This window comes from Myodes glareolus, chromosome 19 (genome assembly GCF_982192425.1).
Source record: "Myodes glareolus chromosome 19, mMyoGla1.1, whole genome shotgun sequence".
NCBI classification, from domain to species: domain Eukaryota; kingdom Metazoa; phylum Chordata; class Mammalia; order Rodentia; family Cricetidae; genus Myodes; species Myodes glareolus.
The window spans coordinates 59046329-59070913 of record NC_142044.1 but is presented as its reverse complement, the minus strand read 5'-3'; the positions used below and the strand labels follow the sequence as shown (position 1 = coordinate 59070913).

The 24585-nt window shown below is 37.8% G+C and overlaps 1 protein-coding gene across 1 annotated transcript in view; it reads right to left on the bottom strand.

Moving 5' to 3' along the window:
• Arid2 (AT-rich interaction domain 2) overlaps positions 1 to 24585 on the bottom strand; it is a 136419-nt gene that overhangs the window by 33127 nt on the left and 78707 nt on the right. The window contains exons 7-15 of the mRNA XM_087899205.1: positions 18567 to 18633; positions 18220 to 18470; positions 17799 to 17895; positions 17509 to 17718; positions 16471 to 16638; positions 13199 to 13280; positions 11311 to 11445; positions 10552 to 10748; positions 7335 to 10177 (exon numbers count right to left, since the gene is read on the bottom strand). Coding sequence (XP_087755331.1) covers positions 7335 to 10177; positions 10552 to 10748; positions 11311 to 11445; positions 13199 to 13280; positions 16471 to 16638; positions 17509 to 17718; positions 17799 to 17895; positions 18220 to 18470; positions 18567 to 18633 — 4050 coding nt within the window. The remainder of the gene's footprint in view (positions 1 to 7334; positions 10178 to 10551; positions 10749 to 11310; positions 11446 to 13198; positions 13281 to 16470; positions 16639 to 17508; positions 17719 to 17798; positions 17896 to 18219; positions 18471 to 18566; positions 18634 to 24585) is intronic.

Genomic DNA, 24585 nt, shown 5'->3' with positions numbered 1-24585 from the left:
TTTACATTTTGTAGTTTTAAGTTATTGATTATATTTTAAAAATAATTTTTATAAAAAAATTAAGAAGTATGCTTCTTTTAAAATATGGAACCAAAGAAGAAAGATTATACATTGTGTTATTTCTTGACATCTGTGGGGGCTTGGCTCCAGAATCCTTACGGATATCAAGATCTGTGTACATTTATGTAAAGGGCAAATTACTCGTATATAAATGTGCATGTTTTTCTTTATATAGTTTAAGTCGTTCCTAAATTGTATACAATAATTCAAACAATGTAATACATAAATGCAAATAGTTGCTGCACTGTATTGTGCAGGGTATAATAACAAGAAAAAACGAACATGTTCAGTAAAGAATCAGAATTTTTCTGATATTTTTGATTCAAGTTAATTACATTCATGTATGTGGAACCAACAGACATGGACAACAGACTATATCACTCAAATTAAGACTCTTAAGAAGAAGCAACTAAATGTAGTTTCAAATGAAAATGAAGCCATTTGAGTTACTTGTGTCCTTCAAGAATAGATCAGATGTAAATTAATGCTTTGAATAATTCTTGTCTTTTAGATTTCATCGGTGATATAATATGAATCAAAGCAAACATCAGATCTGAGTTAACAGTGATGAATATAACCATGTAAGGAGAATATCAGAAATATTAAATAATTTGCAGAAAAGTGGCTACTAACTTAATCTTTGCTATTCAGTTACAATTTGCACTGGTGCAGTTTTGAGGATCTAACCAGGACTTTTCCCATGCTAGGCAAGCGCACTACCACTGACGTACAACCATAATTCTTAGTTACATTGCTCAAGCTGGCTGGCCTTGAATTTGACATGTAGACAAGAATGGCTTATAACACAATCTTTCTGGCACCACCTGACAGATGCTGAATCAGAGACACAGTCCACCACGCCTGGCAGGGACAGCTTTGATGGTAACACTGGCATAAAGTAGACATACAGTCTTCTAAATACAACCTTTGTTATATTCTATACCATATGTTTTTGTCTTTAAGAAACACTAAAGAATCTTAAAAAAATTAAATCATACATTTTCTTAAAATACCTTAAAACATGTAAAATTTCTTATAGAAACACTAGCATATCCTTTACAAGAATTGTTTAAAAGTGTAGTACAATACAGAATATATTTGTTCATTTATTGGTAACACCAGCACAGAATGGCAAATACTAAAAGTACTTGGTCCCTAAGATTAAAAACCACAGTTCTTTTTCTAAGCCCAAACAAAAACATATAAGGCTATAATAGTATAAAATACAAATAAAGAAGAAAATAAAATGCTCAATCCTTGACAGAAATGCAAATAGGATTTCAGTTCTAGGCCTGGCTGAGGCTGTAGTACAGGAGGCAGAGTGCTTGCCTAGCCTGTAGTCCTGGGGTTGATCTCTCACACAGAAAGCCAAGTGTGGTAGTTTGCTACCCTGCAATGCTGGGGAGCTAATCCAGGGTCTTCCCCATGCTAGCAGGTATTCTGCCACTGGGATTACATGTCTGTATTCCTAGCACTTGGGAGTAGAGGCACGTGGTTCAACATTCAAGGTCATGCACAGCTATGAGTTCCAGACCGGCATGGGATATACAAGAACTTGTCCTTAACACCAAGGAAAAAAGGAAACAAACAGAAACAGCAAGGAAACAAACAGAAATGTTGTATTCTAAGCTCAGGGAGGAGGAAGCCTACTCTGGGAAGACAAGTTGCTTCTGCGATTGGCTAGCATCTCTGATATGTAGGAATGAGAGAATCGGACAACAAGGAAAGGGACCTTCCAGCTCCACGGGTCAGGACTCAATTGTTCAATTTGCTTTTTAAGAAATTTCACTCTTCGGTACGTGTGTGCCTATGTGCATGCTTAAGGCACAGGACAGTGTTAGGGAGTCAGTTCTCTTTACCATCATGTGCTTCAGAGATGGTTTTGTGTGCTGAGCCATCCTGTCAGTCCTCAACCCCCCAGTGTGTCCTTTGTCAACAGCTTATGTGACTTGAGCAATCTTGTTACCTTCATTGATCCTTGATTTTTTTTTTCTTTTTAAGTATAGTTAATACATTCTGACTGATTTTAAACCATACATGGAGCACCTAGATTTTCATTCCATGACAACTGTCACTATTACGATTACAATAAAGAAATCTAGAAGGGAAACGGGTTTTGAGTTCAGAGGGTAAGATGAACCTACTCCAGATGTCTCTGAATGGGTTAATACTCCACATACAGATCTGCCGCTGTGGGAAGAAAGACCACAAATGGAGCATGTGAAGTGTCAAACAGTTTCGTTCCTTAAAACAAGAGCACTGAACAGGAAATCATGAATTCAATAACTGAAAAATAAAAGGACCAGTTCTAGCCAAGCATAAATCTCAAGAATGAGAAATTACAGTACACTGGAATTTTACTTAAAGGAAGCATCTGTCAAGGTTAATGCACTTTCCTGATTTAGTCACTACTGCCATTTCAATTGTGAGCCTTACTGACCATCCTGCCCAATGTGTGTATAAAGGCTTACTGACTTTCACAAATGTCAAAAGACATTTTTTTGATGGTTATGAAAGTCTTATTGGGTCACAGAAAACAGTAACAAGTAACATCATGTGACATTCTAATCCCAAATGTTAACAAGGGATATGACAAGAACGACTGAAGTTAATCTAAGTTGTGAATTAAGAATGATATTAGTGAAATGCAATGTGTAAAACATTTTAGTATCCTCATTCAAACAAGCAAACAGCACAGACACAAAGGCACAGACAGACAGACAGACAGACAGACACACACACACACACACACACACACTTACTTTAAAAGACAACTAGGGAAGAAAACCTGGAATATAAACTGGTGAAGGGAATGTAAAGGAACCATTACTTTCATTAAGTAAAATTTGGTATTACAGTGCATGTATCCATTTAAAAGAAATAAAAATTGAAATGTAGTGAAATGAAATGTTTGTATTTGTTTTGGAGGAGAGGGGAGGGCATAAGGGAACAGAGGAATCCAAAACAGCAAAATGTGACTAATATCTGTCCTTAGAGAACATATACATATATATTTTTAAGTACTCCAGTACATTAATGTATTAAGAACTAGGTTTTGGGGCTGGAGAGATGGCTCAGCGGTTAAGAGCATTGCTTGCTCTTCCAAAGGTCCTGAGTTCAATTCCCAGCAACCACATGGTGGCTCACAACCATCTGAAATGAGATCTGATGCCTTCTTCTGGCCTGCAGGCAGACACACAGACAAGAATATTGTATACATAATAAATAAATAAATATTTTTTTAAAAAAAGAACTAGGTTTTGGGAGCTGGAGAGATGCTCTTCAGGAGACCAGGGTTCAATTCCCAGCACCCACAAGGAGGCTTCATAACCATTCCAACCCCAGCTCCAGCTCAACCAATGCTCTCTTAAGGCTTTCCCCAGCACCAGGCATGCTCATGGTACACAGATACACATATAGGCAAAACACCCACACTCATAAGATAAATAATAACTAAAGGCCTTTTTTACAAGAATGCATAGCTGGCTTCCTGTCCCTTGGCATGGTTTCTAGTGATTGCAGAAGGCTAGCCACAGCCAGAACTCAAAGACACAGAAAGCTACAAGAAGAATTTCAAGATATCTGAGCCAGAGGCATATTGTGTTATCAATTGTACTGAGAAGAACTAGGGTTTTTTTTTTCCCAAATTATGTTTTTTAAAATCAATGTGAAAAAGGCTTAATTGAACAAGCAAATAGCAAAATTAATATAATGCAAGGGATGTAAAAAATTGTTTTGTTTTGTAGTATAAAATTAACAAAAATGTTCACAAATATGGCAGATTTAATTTCTGGAAACAATACTACTCATTTTGTTAAACTATGACCTTATTTCCTTTTATCATCTGTTCAAGAACAAATTATGGCTAAAAATTCTACATACCACTGATAATACTTTGATATGACATTCTTGGACCTCTTCCTAATATTAGTAGTAAAAACCTTTGAGTAACATCTAACCTGAGTTATAATGGAGGTGAGTTTGGTGGCCAGGAACTGGATGGTGACACAGCTGTGGCAGGCCACTTCAAAGGCTTCAGAGAATTAGAGCTGCACACAGACTGTGAGTATGTGCCTGCACTTAGTCTGGATGTGTAGCTCTTCCACAACAGAATTGAGAGAAATAGCCATCACTGGGAAAATGCTTTCTTTTTGCATGTATGAGGATGAGGACTCTATGCAACTTTCTTGTGACTGTACTAATTCCCTGTTTTCTTTAACTACAGGTTAACCATACTAAATGTAACAATCTGAAATATAAATTCTAAAAATTTGAAACTTTCAAAGCATTGGTATGACAAGTACAAAATTCCCTTCTATGACCCTTTTGTACTACACACAGTCACGAAATATATTTTATAGACATATATATATATATAAGATATATGCTTATATGCAAGATACATAAAAAGGAAACATATTTTGTGTTTAGATTTGGTTCCTATCCTTAGGATATCTCATTAAGGTCTTCAAATATTTAAAAATTAAAGAAGAGATAACAGGAAAATCTGTAAAACATTTAGTCAAAAGCACTTTGGATAGGGGCTTCAGCTTCTACTAAACTTTTTGCTCTTATTAAGAATATATATAACAGCCCTTGTAGGAACATGTAGAAATACGGTGGGTAGTGGTGGTGCATGCCTTTAATCCCAGCACCCGAGAAGCAGAGGTGAGTGGATCTCAGTGAGTTCGAGGCCAGCCTGGTCTACAGAGAAACTTTTAGGACAGCCAGGGCTATACAGAGAAACACTGTCCCGGGGCGGGGGGGGGGGGGGGGAGGGGAGGGGGGAAGGGGGGGGAATAACATGTAGAAATACAACAAAAAAGGAAGTTAGATTTCCTGGTAAAGTCTTTCTCAGTTATTGCAATATGCAATTACAATACAAATCTCAGCAATAGATTAAAAACACTGCAATGGCATCCTGTGACTTTTGTTAAAATGATTTCTTATGATAAGACTAAATGTGCCCTCCTGAAGGCTAAAGATTCCCCTTTCAATAGGATGAGGCAATTCTTTAAGGTTCTTTTCAAAGGGAGGAATAAATTGAGCATGGTGGATCAGATTTGTAAACTGACTGTAAACTCAGAAACCAGGCAAGAAGGTTGAGATTTAGAGGCCAAACTGAGCTACATAGTAAGATAATGTCTCAGAAACCAAACCAAAACAGGAAGCGACCAAAAAGGAAATAAGCAAAAAACATTGTACTATATCACATTGAAAATGTGTCCTATGAGAACAGGGAACTAAGACCTAATACACATAAAATATGTGTTAGGCACAACTTAATAAATGATTGTTATATACAAGAATTTAACAAGTTACCAAAAGCTGGGCATGGTGGCACACACTTGTAATCCTAGCAGGAGGGAGAAGCAAACAATTACCTATTAGTTCAAAGTCAGCCTGTTCTACACATAGTTGAGTTCAAGGATAGTCAGAGCTATATAGTGAAACCCTGTCTCAAAAAATAAAAACAAAAAACAATAACAAGTAAGCAAACAAAACACAAGTCATCAGATCATGGGGTTATTCAATATATGTTTTGCATGATGTTGAAAAAACTTTCATTTATTTTTAAGTCGTTTAGTCATTTTTACTTGTAAATATGTTAATGCAGGTTTTGCTTGTTTTACTTCTAACAGACATAAATTCAAGAAAAATGCAGAAGGTAGGCCATCTGGAAATGGTACTCCATAAGCAGCATTCGGAACTTGCAAATATAATGGATTTTAAATGAGCAGCTATAAATAAAGAAATCTGCCTTGAAGCAGGAACAATTTTAAAATTTCTCTACATATTTCTAGTTAAATATCGTTTAAATATAAAATTTATATTTTCACACTATTTACTCTCAAGTATTCTTCGTCACCTCAGCCTTCTATAATTAAATTAATACAGCTGATTAACAGGAGAAACAAAATCAGTAAGAAAAAAGTGGTATGAAAAAGGCAGTAGGAAGGATTATCTACTGCACTGCTCCAGCCTTTCAGCCCAGCACATTCTGAAAGTCTAGTTACCCCTTTCTAGGGACTATGCTCCTTCTTGGCATCCCTAGGTCATTTGAAATAGTAGGAATGACGGCTCCATTTGAAAAAACAGCACATTTACAAATCCTCTGCCTTCTGTGCTGATGCAATGGTGGCATGAATGTTAAGGAGTAATCAAACTTCCTGATTAGATTTCAGGTTTGCTCCATGGGAGAGAATTTGGTCCTGCACTGTAAATCTGGTCGAAAGACCATGGCTATGAAGGCCACCGGCCCTACAGGGCAACCTCCTGCTGCTACTACTACTTTGCTATATACACTGGAATGTTGACTATAAGTAGACATTTAGTAAATTTGATTATTATATGTGAGAATCTCATGTTTCATCTTGATTATAGGCCTGACTAGATAGACACATTGGTAAGCTGTCATCTAAATATTTGTTTATAACCATAGATTTGTGCTACCCTCAACTGTGGTCAGAGAAGTACCTTTGTGTAGTTGGCAGAAGTTAAGGCAAAGACTCATACCTGGTCAAAGTGCTGGGAATAAGTGCCTGCTGAGTGCTCAGACCTACTAAAAACATCTGTATGCATCTACTGCCTCCTATTCCAGGTCTCTAAGGCTCAGGGATCACTGTGTATAATGGGATAGATCAAATATAAGAACTGGAGGATGGGAGGATGCTGTGAAACGCTGACTTCTGAACTTGGTGTTGTCATTGCACTCAATTCACAAGAGCCATGTTAATAGGATTCTTGAAGATTCGATGAGAAAATGGTGAGGTCCTAACACCAGTTAACGTTATTGTTCTTGGTTACTGAGCTTAAGAACACACAAAATGAACGTAAATTCCGTAACATTAGAGTTCTTCCGTAATTTAGTTTGGTTCACTATCATTTTATTTAGAGTTCTTAGAGACTCCAAGAGAAAAAAATATCAATCAAATTTAAGAAGTTCACATAAAGTAAAAATTAAAAAAAAAATTCAACATTACATCATTTAAGTGAAAATGCTAACACGTGGCGTTATGAGTAAAAGTGCCTTAGAATTTTCTAACAATCACTGGGCATCCACCATCGAAGATGAAACTGCATACACATAACTGAAAAAAAATGCTTACCTTGAATGCTAGAGTGAAGAACTGAAAACTGTTTATAAACAAGGAACAGGGGAGTGTGAGTTGATATGACCTGAAATCTTAAATGCTTAATAAGACTTATATCAGCATATACCCTTCATGTTTACAGGCACCATTTTAGTGAGATAAAGAAACAAAAGGACTCACCTGTGGAACCACACTCTGTATGTAGGTTGGTGGATGCTGCTGCTTCTGCTGAGCAGCACTTTCTATTGCTACTTTAGCTACAGTGCTTGGATCCGCTCCTGCTGGTACAGCAACCATCGTTGCACTGCAGCCAGCATTGTTGGGGTCACTGATTGTAACAATTCTAACTCCTACTTTATTTGGAATTCCTGGGACTGCGTCCCTATCATTATCTTCTGCTGGCCTCTTTACAGTTTTGCATTCAGCTGTGCCATTTGTAGACCGAACATCAGATGATAGGGCAGAATGGGACACTCTAGATCCTGAGTGGGGGACTGCTAGGATTTGATGACCCTGTATAACAGGGGTTGTAGAATGTGGTGAGACAACCACACTTGGGCGTTGCTGAGGCACATCTGAATTCAAACTTGAAGCTAGAGGTCCATTAGGCAAATCAGTACCACTGAATTGCTGTGTTGCCACACTTGAAGCTTCCTGCATACTGCTTGTGGACGGTGACCCACCCAAAGTTAACACAGGTCCATTAGAAACTCTTTCTAGTTGATCACCTTTGGCAGTATCTTGCTGAGTAGCATCTGAAGTCCCCTGTGGTTCTACTGGAGATATCTCACCATTTCCTACATGATTAGAAGTTTTGTGATTTGGAATGTTTTTGCTTAAATGAGAACCATCTCCTTTATCAAAATCACAGATCCCATTAACAAGTGTTTTTTTCAAATCACTTTTTATATCCTGCATGTCCATTTGTTCTGAGTTCTGTTTTCCAGATGCTCCATTCTCACCTAATTCCAAGGATGGCCCATTACTGATTAGTGAGCACTGATTAGTCTCACTTTGAATTTTCCCTGAGTTTGAAGGAGGTAGACTTGAGTCACTGTACTTTCTCCCATTTAAAAGACTTCCCACCTGTATCTCACTTTCACTTGTATCCCCATTGCTGGTGTTTGTGGTTCCTTGTCGGCAAGAAGGATTCTCCATGACTTCAATTTTCCGTTCGTGAACATGTAAACCTGTGGCTTCCTTTGCTTCCTCCTCCTTTTGGCAAATTATTTTATCGCCTTTGAATGGGGGGGTAGCAGTGGTACATGGTGATTGTCCAGCTGGAAGCGTTTGCACCTGAAGTCCGGCTCCCGCCTGTGCTCCGCTCATGCTAATTCCTGCTGGAGCAATGAGCTGAGCTGCATTTCCCTGACTCACAGTCGCAGTTGCAAAACTGGTATTTGGCACAACTGTTATGGTTACCTGGTTGCCAGAAGTCCCTTGAAAAATGGTTGCTGGGCTATTTGAGATCAATGGACCTGGCAATATTTGTAAGTTCGAAATGGGCACGGTTTGCACTCCCCCTGTTGATGGTATTGCACTTTGGACCAACTGAACATTTTGCTGTCCAACCAATAACTGTTGAGCTGGAGTTTGCCCCTGCACTCCAAAACCAGCTGCTTGGTTATTGGCCACCTGATAGACCACCTGAGGGCTAGGAGCTCTTGCATTGTTAGGGGGAGGAATCTGTGGTGCTGGGAGGATAAGCTTACCCCCTGGGGTTGAAGGACCCCGCTTTGGAAGCAGCAGCTGTTTGATCAGACTAGACTCATTGGATGCAGGCTGGGCAACTCCTGCATTTGTTTGCTGGGGCTGAACTTGCATCTGTACTTGTTGTGGCTGTTGAACTTGTACCTGTACCTGCTGTGTGGGAGGTGCTGGTGAATGCTGCTGCTGTTGCTGCCTCTTCACAGAGAGCATTTGACTGACAGTAGGAGGTGGTCCCTGTGATTGAAGAGTGGAAGATGATGACATGGCAGTAGGGACTTGGTTATTAGTAGATGGGACAGGTGATGGTGAAGAAGATGGAGTTATGTTTGGTTGCCCAGTTAGCTGAACTGTCTGACCAGCTGGGAGAGCTGCCGGATTAGCAAGAACAATTTGGTGAATGGCTGGTGCATAAGTTTGACCTTGTTGAGCTGGCTGGCTTACAATCACTACACTTTGCTGGGTTGGCTGCTGTGGTTGCTGAATAGGCTGCTGTACCACTGTTGATGAAACTTGCTGAGAAGGAAGCGGTTTAGGTGCAATGTTCTGGAATCCTACCCTGGAGGGCTGTGGACTTGGAACACCAGCTATGGTAACCACCTGTCCTGTAGCTACCTGGAAATTCTGGACTGAAGTTGCTGAAACAATATTGGATGCTGAAGTTGTTACATACTGTGGGGGTGCGATGATAACAGTGTCTTGTGGCTGGCTACCAGCTGCTGTCTGTTGAGATGAAGTGTGCATAGGCTGTGGTGATGTGGTGATTAACTGTTGACCCTGTGAAACTGTAGATGTACATGCTGGTATGTTCTGTACTCTTCCAAATATATGACTCTGTGGTACAGTTTGCTGAATTACTGTAACAGGAGTGCCTGAAGGTATCTGTCCTGGTACCACTGTATGCAATGACGATGGTTGTGGCATCACAGATGGATGGTGAAGCAATGTCTGAGAATTCACAACTGTAACAGGTTGTGGCCCTGTACTATGATTCTGAACCACAGAACTCTGTGCAGGTCCTCCTCCAAGAGCAACACTCACAGGAACTGCTGTCTGGGGCATAGAATTCTGAATTACTGTTGCCTTAACAACTTCACAAGGGATTGGAGCTTTATTCTGAATGACAGTCACTGGAGCATTTTGTTGCTGGTGGGTATGAACTGAAGAATTTGGCGGAATTCTAGAAACAGTCTGTGCCACAGTATGAACACCTTGTACTGGAAAAGACATTTGTGTTGCAGTCAAATTCGAAGGCTGATTGGCGACAGGAGCCCTCTGAAAATGAGTACCTACAGCTTGTGATCCATGAGCGACTCCTGTATGTGCGGGAAAAAGGAAAGTTCCAAGTGAAATGACTGCAAGAAGCCAAATTTCTTTTGTCTTATTTAATACAAGAGGACGGGTGTTAAGAAATTAATGCCTCCAAAAGAAAAAGCATTCGAGCATGACGACACCCACGAGAAGCACTGTAAGGAAAACAGGGCATGGCCATTACTTAACATATATAACATGCATTTAAATTCTGGTCATACACTAGCAATACTTAAAAAATTTAAAAATTTGAGTGAGTATGCTGCCATTTGCCAGTTAATCCCACTTTCAGGAGGATCCCAAGTTTGAGAGGCCAGCATGGGTTGTACAGCAAGACCTGCCTATGAATACAATAAATATTAAAAATTAAAATTAATACCTGCAGGTGAAGGAGTTGGAGATATATCAGCAACAGAATCAACACGGACAACAGGAGTGGAAACTGGCTGCTGCTGATAGTACATCTGGATGGGGAGTGGAATAGCCCTCCGCTTCACTCCTATTACATGGATATGTGCCTGTCCACTGTTACTGGAATCCTCCACTCTCTTCACTGTATGATTTGGAAAAACTGTTCTGTAAAATAACACATACTCAATTATGAAAACTAGCAGAAGCACACAATAGCCTCCAGTAGTGCTTAGAGCAGTGCCGCTGCTACTAGTGTACAGACCAATGTGCTTCACAACGTAATATTCTGCAAGAGTGGAATGCAAAGAAAGATATGTAGACGATTAATTCTCTAATTAAAAACCTTTATTTATTAACAATGTTGGATTTTTAAGCAATTCCATATATAACCTAGTTTAAAAACATATATTTATGAATTTAGCAAAGTATCAAAAAATCTCATCGTTGGTCAGATGCATATTAATTACATATTAGAATTCAAGACTTAAGAACTATGTCTTCAACATGCGAAAGTAGATAGGAGAAAAAGGAAAACTTGATTTCTTTTCTTTCTTTGATAAACTTCACCCTGCCTCAACACTGTGACTTTACTTAAGCCTCTACTGCACGAAGCCGTGTGGGGAAGGTCAAGCAGCAGAGATGCACAAGTCAGCCTTGTGGTGTTTTCTCTAGTGTGCAAGAGCAACCGACATGAATGGATTTCACTTTGAAAAGCCATGCACTTTACCTCAGACACCTGTAAAACCCAGTTGATGTGAGGATGCCACCACGAGCTAATTTACTACAAGTTGAGAGATACTCAGAATACATTTCTGCTCGCGAGACTGAACAATCTGGATTTACTTCAAAATGAGCATTTAGCCTAAAAAAGAGAGAGATTAAGGCATTATATAAAACTGGAAATCCCATGTTTAGCTATATTAAAAGATAATGTGTTATACTTCAAACTAATCACATTTTACTACTTCATAGGTCAGGAGTAAAAAATACTGAGTTTTAGACAGATTTAATGAAGCAGACCTTATCATACTTACTGCAGTATTATACAAAGGCCACAGCCACATCTCAGTACAGGAAGGAAGGTCTGTTAGCAGCAAATGTTCTCTAAGAAGCAGTGTTACCCAGTGGTTATCTGCTGGTGTACCTGTCTTGCAATAATTCCTAATCAAAGATAACATACTATGCACCGAGATCAAGGAAATAGTGGGAAACTGAACTAATTTTTTCTTTGCTCCTGGAATAAATTTCTTCAGCCACAATCACCAAAGCTCTTTTCAACTATGCCATCAAACAATGACATACTACAAACTGCCAGTCTCATCTCAAACACTTCCACTTGCTACTTGCTAACAGACTAACATATATTTCTGTTTAGAGTAACTTCCATCTGTAAGTTAGGATTAGAAATCGAGTTTGCATTGTAAAATCTCTTTCCAGAACTCACTTTGCAAAATAGGCCAACTTGTTTCTTATATATTTCATCAAATAGTAACAATGATAAAATATTTTCTTTCCTCCTTGTCAGAAAGTGGCAGGAATATAACTGGGATGTGAAGTGTCTGCATGCATACACACACACATGCTTTAATGTGGTGGTGGTTTCCACACACATTTTCAAATTTCACAATCCTCTGCGGCCTCAGAGTTCAAGAGCAGACAGAAAACATCGTTTACTTTGTTTTGCACTGCAGAAGGCTAATAAATCTCAATGGCATTACAAGAGTCCTCAAGAATAAAGGGTTAACGTGCAATAATCCAGAAAGAAGGTGAAAAAAAAAAGCAAATTGAGATATTGGAAACTAAAACCTGGTCAGAGCAGAGCACAGCAGTCTGGGAGCACTCAGAGAAACAAGGCACGAAAACGGCAACCATCCCACAGTGACAGGAGTCTGGGGCTCCCACCAGAGTCTCACCAGCTCTACACATGCTTTGCTCAGAGTGGCTGAGATTAGATGACATCATCTTCTCAAGGAGACGGTACTGTCAAGTTGTTTATCTTAAGGTAGACACACCAGCTATTCTAGCATGTGATTAATTCTCCCTTATTAATCATGGAAAGAAAGCTGGACTACCTTTGAATAAGAAGTTTTGCTTTAAGCCAGGTGTGCTGGCAGCTGCCTGTAACCTCTGTACTTGAGGGGCAGTACACATTCAAGGACAGCCTGGGCTACACAGCAAGGACCTGCCTCAAACACAAAAACAAAATCAAACAAAGAAGATATTTATCAATAAAACCTGGTTCTACTTTTTCAACACTAGTCCAACTTACTTTTAACAAAATAATTTGACAACAAAATACTTTCTATGTTGACAAATATTATTTCCTACAATGCAAAAAATAAAATTTCAACACAAATTCTATTCCAGAGGCATTAAACAACATAATTTAAAGACATTCCAGTTAGGCTGTTTGAATTTAGAAATTTTTGATGAATTCTTTTCTTTCAAATCATGCCAAAGTCTATGTGAGATGACTTACACACTTAGACCTGACTTATTTATACACTCAGACCTACTCTTATTAAGAGCTGCTGGGTCACTAAGGAACCTGTTTCTTTCCTGCTGCTTTGTTCTTCCCAAGGACTTTAAAGCTGTGATAGGAACAAGTCACTTACCACTGACAAGCAAACTTTTCACTATCGATTTCCACTATTCCTGGAGGTGGAGCGGCATGCTGTGTTACAACAGTTCTGGAAGCTAAAGAAAAACATATATTAGTATATCGCTTAAAAAATGTAGTCAGTATATGCTACATTCATGGGCACTGAGCCATTTCTTATTTATAAAGAATATCTTCTACAAAGGTATGGAAATACATGGGGGAAAAAAAACACAAAAATTAGAGAAAGAAACAGAGTGAGCATATGTCATATCAGATATTGTTTTGGAGTCTTCCTATTTTGCTTAACCTAAGAAGAATTCAACAACAATAAAATGGATAATTAGCTACTAGCAATATAAACTATTTTTCCCATCCTCAAAAACTGATTGGATACTTTCTATATTTATTATTTTCCCAGTTCTTTGGTGTGTAGGTACAGGGAAGAAAATCAAGTCACAAAGTGATTAAAATAGAACCAGGCCTGAGTAAAGCGGCGCACCTGCATGGAAGGAGTGTAGTTTGGTGGCAGTGTGCTTGCCTAACCTAGGTATAATGCCTTCATTCAGTCTCAGCACTGCCGTCAATTAATAAACAAGTGAGCAAATAGAAAGACTAACACTGCTAAATAAACATCTGTCAGCTCTGTTGCACAATGCATTGAAAACAATAAATTGATTTTTTTAAAAAGATGAGTATTAATTCTAAAGAATTTCTAGAATAAAATGGAACAAAAAGCAAGAGGGTTACCAATTTGAGGCTAGTCTTGGCCTCCTGAAAAGACCTATTTCAAAAAACAAGCACAGAAACTTTGCTTCATATAAGTAATAAAATTAGCTTTGTGGGGTATACCCCGAGTATGTGCTGGCATACTCACAGCCTATGCTTGAGCCCAAGCACCAAAAGCAGCATCTTCTACCCCAGCTTTATTAGTTTGGTTTTGTGGCACACATTTTCATGTATTAAATGAGGGAAATCTGTACCATCAAGATTTTTAGAAGAATGGAATCAAAACATATGACACATGATACAAGGCACTTTATAAATATCAGAAGCAGCACACCGAAATATAGTAATGTTCAATATTGAATACTACTTCAATTTTCTTAGCCCAGTGGTCCACATCAATAGCATCAGCATCTCACATGAACTTGTTAGAAATGAAAGTTCACAGGTCCCACCTGACTAGAAAATTCGGAACTCTGTGCAGTACATATGCCTTCAAACGATTCTACTCAGCAAGCATGATTTATAACAATGTCTTGTACATACCTTTTTAGAAATAAAACCTATCTTAAGAGGAAGCAACAAGCCAAGCATTTCATAATTCTTTGGTTTTTAACAAGAAGAAAAAAAGCAAAAAAGAAGGGAGCGAGGGAGGGAGGGAGACAACAAAAAAGAGAGCTATAGTTGCCAGAAGAACAATAAAAATAAGCTTAATACTTTTTGGATGATTGTTTAAAAAAATTCAAAGAATTTCAAGTTCTCTCCTTGTCCATTCATTGACATGACCTAGATTGTCAACTTGTATCTTTAGTGCAAACTCAGGGGTCACACAGGTGGCCCAGGCTAATCTACCAGGGTCACAAAGCACAACCAAGTCTTAAATGGGAAAGGGACTGCTAGTGATGAGAGAGAGAGGGTTGGAAGAATGGAAGGAGAAAAAACAGGGAATAATTAGAATACACTATTTACACATAGAAAATTGTCATCCATTAAAAAGATGAGAAAACAGGATTAATGCTGGTTCAGTTCCATTCTAGCAACAACGAATGCGCATCCACACATATGCCGCGTGGATAGCTCTGGGCCCTGAGAACACTTCCAAGCACCTCATTTTGCACCTACAGATTATTTAGAAACAAGGCCTGTGCTTACTGTTGTCTGATGTACTACTTACTACTAAAACTTTTCATTATAAAACAAACTTCTAAAAAGAGTTTTATAAAGAAACGAACATTTACCAAGTGTACTTTAAGGCTGGGAACATGTGAGGTGATGGAAAGAGACTCCAATCATAAGCCATCACAGTAGGAAAAGGATTAGGAGGCCATTGGGGTGAGGACAAAGTAAAGGAGGGCTTTCCACAGTTGTCGACATTGTGAAAGCATTTCTGTCTTTTGGGCAAGGATGTTAGGATTGAATTCAGGTTGTGCTGCCATGGATGTGTTTTGACACTGACCCAAATTCTTAGTCTACACACAATTGAAAAAAATGCTTTATGGCATCAAAATTCTAATAACTATAACGAACACGGTACTATTTTTAAAAGTCAGTTTAATATCCATCAAGTAAATATACTTTTTGCAATTATTTAAATTATGATGAAATAAAGATGCTGACCTAAAAACAGATAAAAACTTTCATGATGATGAAGAAGGCAAAGTTTCAAGATAATCATTCCATAAGAGAGAAGTACTACATTGTAGAACTTTCCAGCTACAAAGAATAGCCAAGTGAATGTACTCCAGCTCAAAGTTAATTCCTTCAGGTCTCTAGAATCCTACTTCCACCGCTGTTATGAATTACTACCTAAGTGAATAATCTACAGGTCATTAATGCTTTATTGTCTTCATTAGACAAATGAGAGAGCTAGAAGGTAATACACAATTAACTTGCTCAGCTATATACAGATCCCATGAATAAAACTACAAGTAGTGTAGGAGGGTCTTCTTTCTATATGTTGCTTTCACTGGTTGAATAAAGAAAACTGCCTTGGACTTTTGATAGGGCGGTACTTAGATAGGCAAGAAGACAGAACTGAGTGCTGGGAAGAGGAAGGCAGAGAGAGCTGCATGGAACTGCCTGGTCAGACATGCTGAATCTTTCCCTGTAAGCCACGACCTTGTGGTGACATACAGATTATTAGAAATGGGTTAAACTAATATGGGTTAAACTTAGTTAGCCAATAAGAGGCTAGAGCTTAAAACAGTTCCTGTGTGGTTATTTCGGGGGTTAAGCTAGCCTGGCGGACAGGAGCTGGGCGGGACACAGCCCGCTGTTCCTTCTTACAACACACAATAAGCACTGATTGTTTATACATCCCTCATATTACTTTAATTGTTCTGAATTTTCCTCCTCTATTTTATCTAGTCCTCCCTCAGCGCTCACCTTGATCTTGCTGTACCTACAATGTAGGCTAGCTATGAAATCCTAAGTAATATAAGTCTTCCTTAGCCAACTTTTTTGTAAACATTACTTCTTTGCATTGCACATTTGAATTTACCCTAAGTATTAAATCGTACACACCCATAAACATATTGAAAAAGAACATATGAAAACACTAACCTGGGCCAGATGCTACATGGGCCTGGGTTTGGACCTGCTCTATAGCTTGGGGCCTAATTTCAGATAAAACTTGATGACTGGAGCTTGGATGTTCGACAAGTTTCACTGCAGCTAGTGCATCAGGGCCAAACATCTGAATGTCCATAGAAACCAGACACACTAGCATATCTAAAATTAAAGGAGAGGAATTAGTTAATAATATTATAAATCAATGCCAGAATTATGTGTGAACTATTAAGAAAAGAGAAGCAGCCCAATCTCTAAAAATAATTTAGTATCTGAGGTAGAAACTAGATGTCTTCATTTTTTAAATGTTTCCAAAGTAATTCTGTTATGTGTCCAGATTTGGGGATCACTGATATGAAACTGACCTTTTAATTTCTCAATAACATCATCTTTAAGTTAAATCTTTATTAACTTTGATCTAAGTGTTCATCCCTACAAAAGGCAGAATTCTAACATAGTATGCTCAGTGAGTATATCTAAACTAGTGAGAATGCAAAGGTCAACTCACTGCTCTTTAAGGCAGTGCCGCTGTGAGCACGTGCAAAACCAGAAGGAAGCTCGTCTCATTTTGAGCCACTTACTAACCATCACTGATGAGTGTCTGCAATGGGAAGTTCTGAAGGAGTCGGGCACAGCGGCTCTGTTAGCTTAGATCTGACTTACAATACGAACATGCTGATAGCTACAAAATCAAGTTTGTCATACAGCAGATGTTCCTTATAATCTAAAAGGGTAAAGTAAAGTTGCATGTCTGAGGGAGTAATAACTCTTCAACACAACACAATAAATCCTCAACGCCAAAGTTTCCACACCATATCATATTAGTTTTCCTCAATAAAGAAAATACTCCTGCCAAAGATGTACTTCAGTTGGTAGAGTGTTTGTCTAGCATGCACAAAATCCTGGGTCTGATCCCCAACAAGGTGGTGGCTCACACCTGTAATGCCAGCATTAGGGAGATGGTTTTGAGCCCAGCCAGGCTACATAAGACCCTTCTCAAAAAATAAAATAAAACTGTATATGGTGTCTTACCTATGCTCTTTTCTACTTTTGCAATTTTTGTGCAGGCAATATCTCCCATTTCAGTGAGCATGTACAGCACCTCTAGTGTTGAGGTTACAAGTAGCACATCAGGCAAAGTGAGGTGACAAATTATCTCTCTGTATGAGTCTTGATCCACATATTCACAAATCAACACACCATTATCTTCTGCTTTGCAAAGATTTCCCAAAATTTCCATGCCTGCAAGAACACATATGTTTTTGTTTTTGAAATAAATAATAGTTTGTTCACATGAAATAATAAAAAAATTGAGTTCTCACCCCTCATCTTTAAAAACCTATCCCTTGACATTAGGCATTTTGTAACAGTATGGAACATCAGATGAGTAGTTTTGAAATCAACAGGGTCCAATAAAAGCTGGAAGAAAGAAAGAACACAATCACTGAGCTATGCTTCTTCCCAAACTGTACATTTTAAACTTAACAAAATTGAACAAGACAATGTTGTATTACTTTATGAATATAAGTGACATGGAAACAGTTATCATTAAATTTGTAGTATCATTTCAAATGTTCCCACCCTCCAGAAATATGACGCTTCTATACCACCGTTCAGCTACAAATATACATAACCATTTAAAAATCTGGCAAATATAGGCAGATAAAGAATGTAACATTTTAAATTTTTAAAGTAAATGTGGATAAAAACAAAAGCCATGTTAAGAAAATACTGCATGCTTACCTCAGCTGCAATATTTCCTAACGTGTCAAGGCCTAATTGCCTTAATGAAATAAAATGACTATGAGCGGAGAGTAACAGGAAACGAAGACAGGTGCGATTAGCTGCCAAGAGCTTCACATTGCCCTCCTCAAAGGAAAGGTTCCGCAGAATCACTGCAATCTGAAGTACCCGCTGTCCTTCAATGTCATTAATACCCAGCTTTCGAGGTGGATGAAATAAAGATTCCCAAATCCATTCTCCTGATGTATCTTCTGCAACAAAAAATACACATTTCCCTGAAGCTGCTATTCCTTTATTATTATGATTCTAAAAGTAAGTAATGAACTGACTTGAGCTGACTGACTTACCATGAGACTTGTTTCTGTCAGAAATGAGGTCACGTACTTCATTGTCATCAACAATGTCTTTCCAAAACTGTAATGAGAAATGTTGATCATTTAAAACAAATATTATATTGCTTTGATAAATCTTACATAAGACAAAACTAGATTTTTATACTGTTTTTCCATTCCTGCGGATTGTGTTACAACCTATGGATTTTTTTTTTGACATAACCACTTGCTTGTCACATGGCTTAATATAAAATTTTTATAGACCAAAGGCTCTTAATCTGGGTCCAAAGAATCTTATAAGGTATATGGGAATTGGGATGGGGAAGAAAAATGACATCTTAATATTCTTAAGTGGATTCAAGCATTTCTTCAGTGGTTTCTTCACCTACAGGTATCAGCTACCAAAGTACCTGTGATTTGTCACCCAAAGAAATCACACATATTTTCAGGTTGTCTTACAACTATGCAAATTGTGATTTATGCAGATCAATACATGCAAACTGCATCTATGACTTGTGTTATTATCACAGTGTCTATCTTTACAGGCTCTTCTGATACACAGAGTACACTGGTAGGGCAGATGTTTAAGTTGCTTTCCAGTGTTTCCAAACGGTCTTTGAACCTTACATAGAAAGAGATGAGTTCAAACCTACAAGGTGCTAAGATAGTCTTTCAGGCTAAGAAACTAATGCCTTACACTGCTCTATTTTACAAAATTCCAGTTTGTCAAGGCTTGTGACCCTAACATAAGTATAACAGTGGAAGTGGCTCATGTTCCATTCTAGAGACTGAGATGCACACATTGAGGTAACTGAGTTTTAGAAACAAATTTCTTGGCTGGAGAGATGGCTTAGTGGTTAAGAGAACTGACTGCTCTTCCAGAGGTTCTGAGTTCAATTCCCAGCAACCACATGGTGGCTCACAGCCATCTATAATGAGATCTGGCACCCCCTTCTTGCATGCGGGCACACATGGAAGAAATACTGTACACATAATTAATAAATAAATCTTTTAAAAAAAAGAAACAAAGTTTTTTGATTTTGAGGCTATTAGTATGAAAAAAGAGTCACAACAAGAAACGGTAAATAATGAGGATACCAGAAGTGGAAGTCAAAATGATCACGGATAGTAAGTAGCTCTAAAGAAATAAAGGACTGAGCATTTTGGCAAAGGAATGGAAAATAAAAGGAACAAACAAATTCCAGAACTACAAAACAATAACTGAGTTTAAATTCAAGAAATGGGCTTAACAACTAACAACAGCCAAAAGTGAACATAGCAAGTTTGAATTTTAAAGAAAAAAAAATGACCATAAATGGTCTGTGAGAAACTACCTCAGCGGGGGGAAATTGAGAACAAAGTAAGCTGGGTGATAAGGGAAGAGGATTTTCCAAATAAACTAAAGTTCTAAACTGCAGAATTATAGGGATGGAAAACTTCTTAAAAAGAAAGACAAAAAAAAAAAAAAAACAATCAATGCAGGCAGACAAAAGAGGCAGAGAACTTTAAAGTGAAAGCAGAGTTTGTGGAACTCAGAAGACTTAGGGAACAGAAAAGTAATGGAACAATGATTTTAGGAGAAATGGTCTGATGGGGCTACTGGCCAGGTAAGTAATAGAGCAATGGGTACTGGTGTACCAACTTCCCCAAAACTAACATGCATGGAAAGTATTTCCATGATTGGACAATAGGTGTGCAAGACTGAGAGTACTGAAATAAAGGAAGCTAAGGGTTGCACACCGATCACCCACAATTCTATTTGTACTTTAATAGGGCTAAGACATACAAACAGAAAGAAACTCAAGAGACAGTAACTGCTAGGATGAGCAGATTGTTTAGGGCTTACTTCAAACTAAGGTAGGCATCACCTGAAAGCCAATCTCTAGCAATGAGGAACCATGTAGCAAAAGCTCCACAAATCTAGAAAGGGGGACCTGCCCAAGTCTACCACTAAGTACACCAAAGTTGTACATCTGTACGGTACAATTCCACATAACTGGCAAAAACGTGGAAACAACACTAAAGAGGTACAAGAGAAGTTCAGAGAACAGAGAAAATATGTAAATCTAGCTACTTCAACAGAATTCCTACAGATACCAGACACTGGGTAAGATTAATCTACACATACTATGGTACAAGTCCTCAGTGGCCCTTAATCTCCATGTATTCAAGACTTGGTCCCTGCAGAGAGCCTTGTGGGATGGGGTCTAATAACAGCTTTTTAAATCACTGGGCATGCTCCCAAAAGGGACTGTGGTACCCTACTCCTTTGTGTTCATTCTTAGTTCCTGGCGATGAGGGAAGAAAAGTGCCTCACATATTATACTGTGCAGATGTGTTAAATTACCACAGCATCAAGGCCACTCAGATGTTATTGAGTATAAACTAAAATAACCCTGTTCCTTATGAGGTCATTACTTCCAGGGTCTCATACATGTTAAGCATTCTACTACAGCCATTCTTGAGGTAGAGAAGTACTGTAGTGATACAAAGATGACTTTTAAAAACAAAACAAACAAAATCTTGCTGCAACAAAGCTAAAACCAATGCAGCTACAGAGTAAAGCCAAGCAACAGCTAAGAACCTCTGAGAAGAAAATTAAAATTCTCTAAAAGAAACCAAAATGTAGACTTTGTGATATATATATATATATCTATAACTGAAAAAAAACTTACTAGACATAAGAAACTAGGAGACCTGACTAATTATCAAGACCTAAGCAACAAAAACAAAGAAGTTTCAGCAAGACTAGTTCTTAAATAAGAAAGTTTAGAGCATAGACAAAAGCTTTAAAAAAAATCTATATTAACAAACACACTCAAAAGGACTTAAAAAGAAAAGATAAAGGAAAAATAATAAAATGATAAAAACATTATAAGGAAAAAATAAGTAATAAACCAAATGGAAACTTTAAAACTGGGCTGGAGAGATTGTTCAGTGGCTGCTCTTCCAGGCGATCCAGGCTCAATTCAAGCACCCATATAGTGGCTCACAACCGTAATAACTGTGGCGCCCTCTCCACAGGCACTACACACACACATACACACACACACACACACACACACACACACACATACACACACACAGAGAGCATAAAGATAACATTGAAGCAAACACTCATATCCAAAGAAATAAACCTGAATTAAAAATCTTAAAGATTTAACTAGAAATGAAAACAAATTACAAGATTATCTCATCTTGAGAAGATAAAAATTTGACAAAAATACAATCCATACTGAAGTACACATGGGCTAAAAGATTTCAAAACTAGAATAGAACATTAGATTGTGAAATATTATTGTTTAATATACCAAATGAAATTTGAGGGGGATGAAAATAACTTGACAGTTGTTAAACAGTTTCCAAATTTCATATAAAATATCAAATAATAGATTCACAAAGATAAATAGGGGAGGCATGTAATGAAAAATTCAAGACACAAATAAAGAAAACATCGTGGGCTGGAGAGATGGCTCAGAGGTTAAGAACATTGCCTGCTCTTCCAAAGGTCCTGAGTTCAATTCCCAGCAACCACATGGTGGCTCACAACAATCTGTAATGGGTTCTGGTGCCCTCTTCTGGCCAGCAGGCATACACACAGACAGAATATTGTATACATAATAAATAAATAGATATTTTTTAAAAAAACGAAACATCTTGAAGTCAGAGAAAAACTGCACCAACAAAACTTCCTGACTGATGTGGGATTCACCTCTGTATGCTGTGAATACCACTGGTGACTAAATAAACAGTCTTGGGCCTGCACAGGGAATAGAGGTAGGCAGGGAAAAACTAAACTGAATGCTGGGAGAAAGGAGGCAGAGTGAGGGAGAAGCCATGTAGACATCCACCGGAACTTTAGCTGGTAAGCCACAGACACACAGCAATACACAGATTACTAGAAATGGGTTAAATTAAGATATAAGTGTTAGCCAATAAGAACCTAGAGTTAATGGGCCAAGCAGTGTTTTAAATAATATAGTTTCTGTGCGATTATTGAGGGGCTGAGCAGCTGGGAACCAACAAGCAGCATTCATTACAACAACCGACTTCTTGAGAATAATGTAAGCAATGAAGTATCATCTTCAAAGAACTGAGACAAGACCCCAAAGTCTACTATTCATGAACATACAAATCTCCTAATTGTGGAGGCACAACCAAAATTTCAATAAAATAAAGTTCAAACTCCATTACATCATTAACATCGTGAAACGTACTTAGTTGAAACATGATTTAAAGACAGAAATTGCATTCTGTGAAGAGGAAGAAATCAAGATCCAACCAGAAGTTATCAAAAAGAAACACTGAATTAGAGGAAGGAAAAACTGTGGTACAAGAACATGAACCATAAGAAAACTGTAGTGGCCAAACAAGCAGCAGACAGTATTGAATTCAAGGCAAGAGGTATTAGCCGACATGCTAGGAATTATTTCAAGATGGCACATAATGGCACAAAGAATTCGTCAGGAAAACGTAAAGATTGTTAACTATAGGAGTGATTAATAAGTTTGAATACTTGAAGCAAAATCAGACAACTGAAAATAGATGCAAATACTTATATCTTGCCATTTCATTACTTCATTTCTCAGTGAATCACAGAATAACAATTATTAATAGACACCATATACAAAATAGCACTATAAAAAATCCTTTAAGGCCCACTGGAACCACTAATGAACAAAGACCATACACTGAATCATAAAACAAACTTTCCTAAATGTCAAAGACCTGGATCATAAGGAACATATCCTTTGAAAACAACAAAATTTGACTGGAATCAGTAAAACAACAAAATTTGACTGATGATGAGAAAAGCCATAAGGAAAAAAATCTCTTAGAAATTAAAAGTATTCTTCTATGATACTTAGGAATCAAAAGTCACCAGGAACACCAGAAACTACTCTCGAACTAAATAATGAAAAGTGAACATAAAAGGGGCATGTTTGTAGAATACAGTGCATAGTAAATGAAGATGGTAGATAATAGAAAGACAAACAGATCATCTAAAAAAGAACAATTTAACTTATACAGCGTGTTAATAACAATTGTACACAGAAATGGAATTGTTCTAGGATCCCTGAGTTATCCAAGAAGTGGTAAAAACAATTTACTGAAAGAGTTAATATGCAAATTGCTCTAGTATAAACAATGAGATAACATAAAGGGGCATAGGACCTCAAGCTACTAGTGAATAAACATTTGTAAAATTAACAGGACTTAGAGCCGGGTATGGTGCTTGCCTGTAATCTTATCACTAACAAGGTGATTGCAGAACCGCACAGGGAAGGCTGAGACAAGATTTTGAGTTTGATGCTACTCTGGGATACACAGTAAAAACTTGCTAAAAGAAACACCCCTGCCCCACACATCCACCCACACACCCCACCAGAACTATTCAGTCCTGGGGGTAAGAGCCAAACAAAACCAAAACAGGCTATAAATTCAAGAAGCTGCCAGGAACCAGGTAAACTGAAAATCGTAACAAAGTTACTTGGTTTCTGGGAACCAAATCTCCTTCTAAATAAGTCAGCACCAAAAGGGAAATTAGGAAATATTTTTAGACTGAAGTATAATGAAAACAAGACATCATAAATACATATTACTAGGTTAAAAGTGTACCGAGAGGGGACTTCACTGACTTAAATGTATTTTATACATTAGAAAACCAACCTTCAAGTCTTAATTTGTTAGAAAAGTGCAACATACAAAAGGCAAAGAAAACAGCATAAACATCTATCAACAACAGAATAGAAATGAAAAGCAACAGTTGGCTTCATCAAATGTCCACCATAGTCATGTCTTAGTTTGCACATAATTAGTAATTATACTACTCCTACTGTGACTATGTGTAAAAAAAATATTTTGTGTAACTTAAAATTTCAGCATCAACTCTCCTGAATTAAGAAAATCATCTAATTCTAGAAAACAACAGGTATGGTTTTTTAGGGGGTAAGGTAAGAATATGAGACGGGATCTTTGTTTAGTTATGAACAGGAATTAGGAATATAGCTCTATCATAGCAAGAAACTTACAG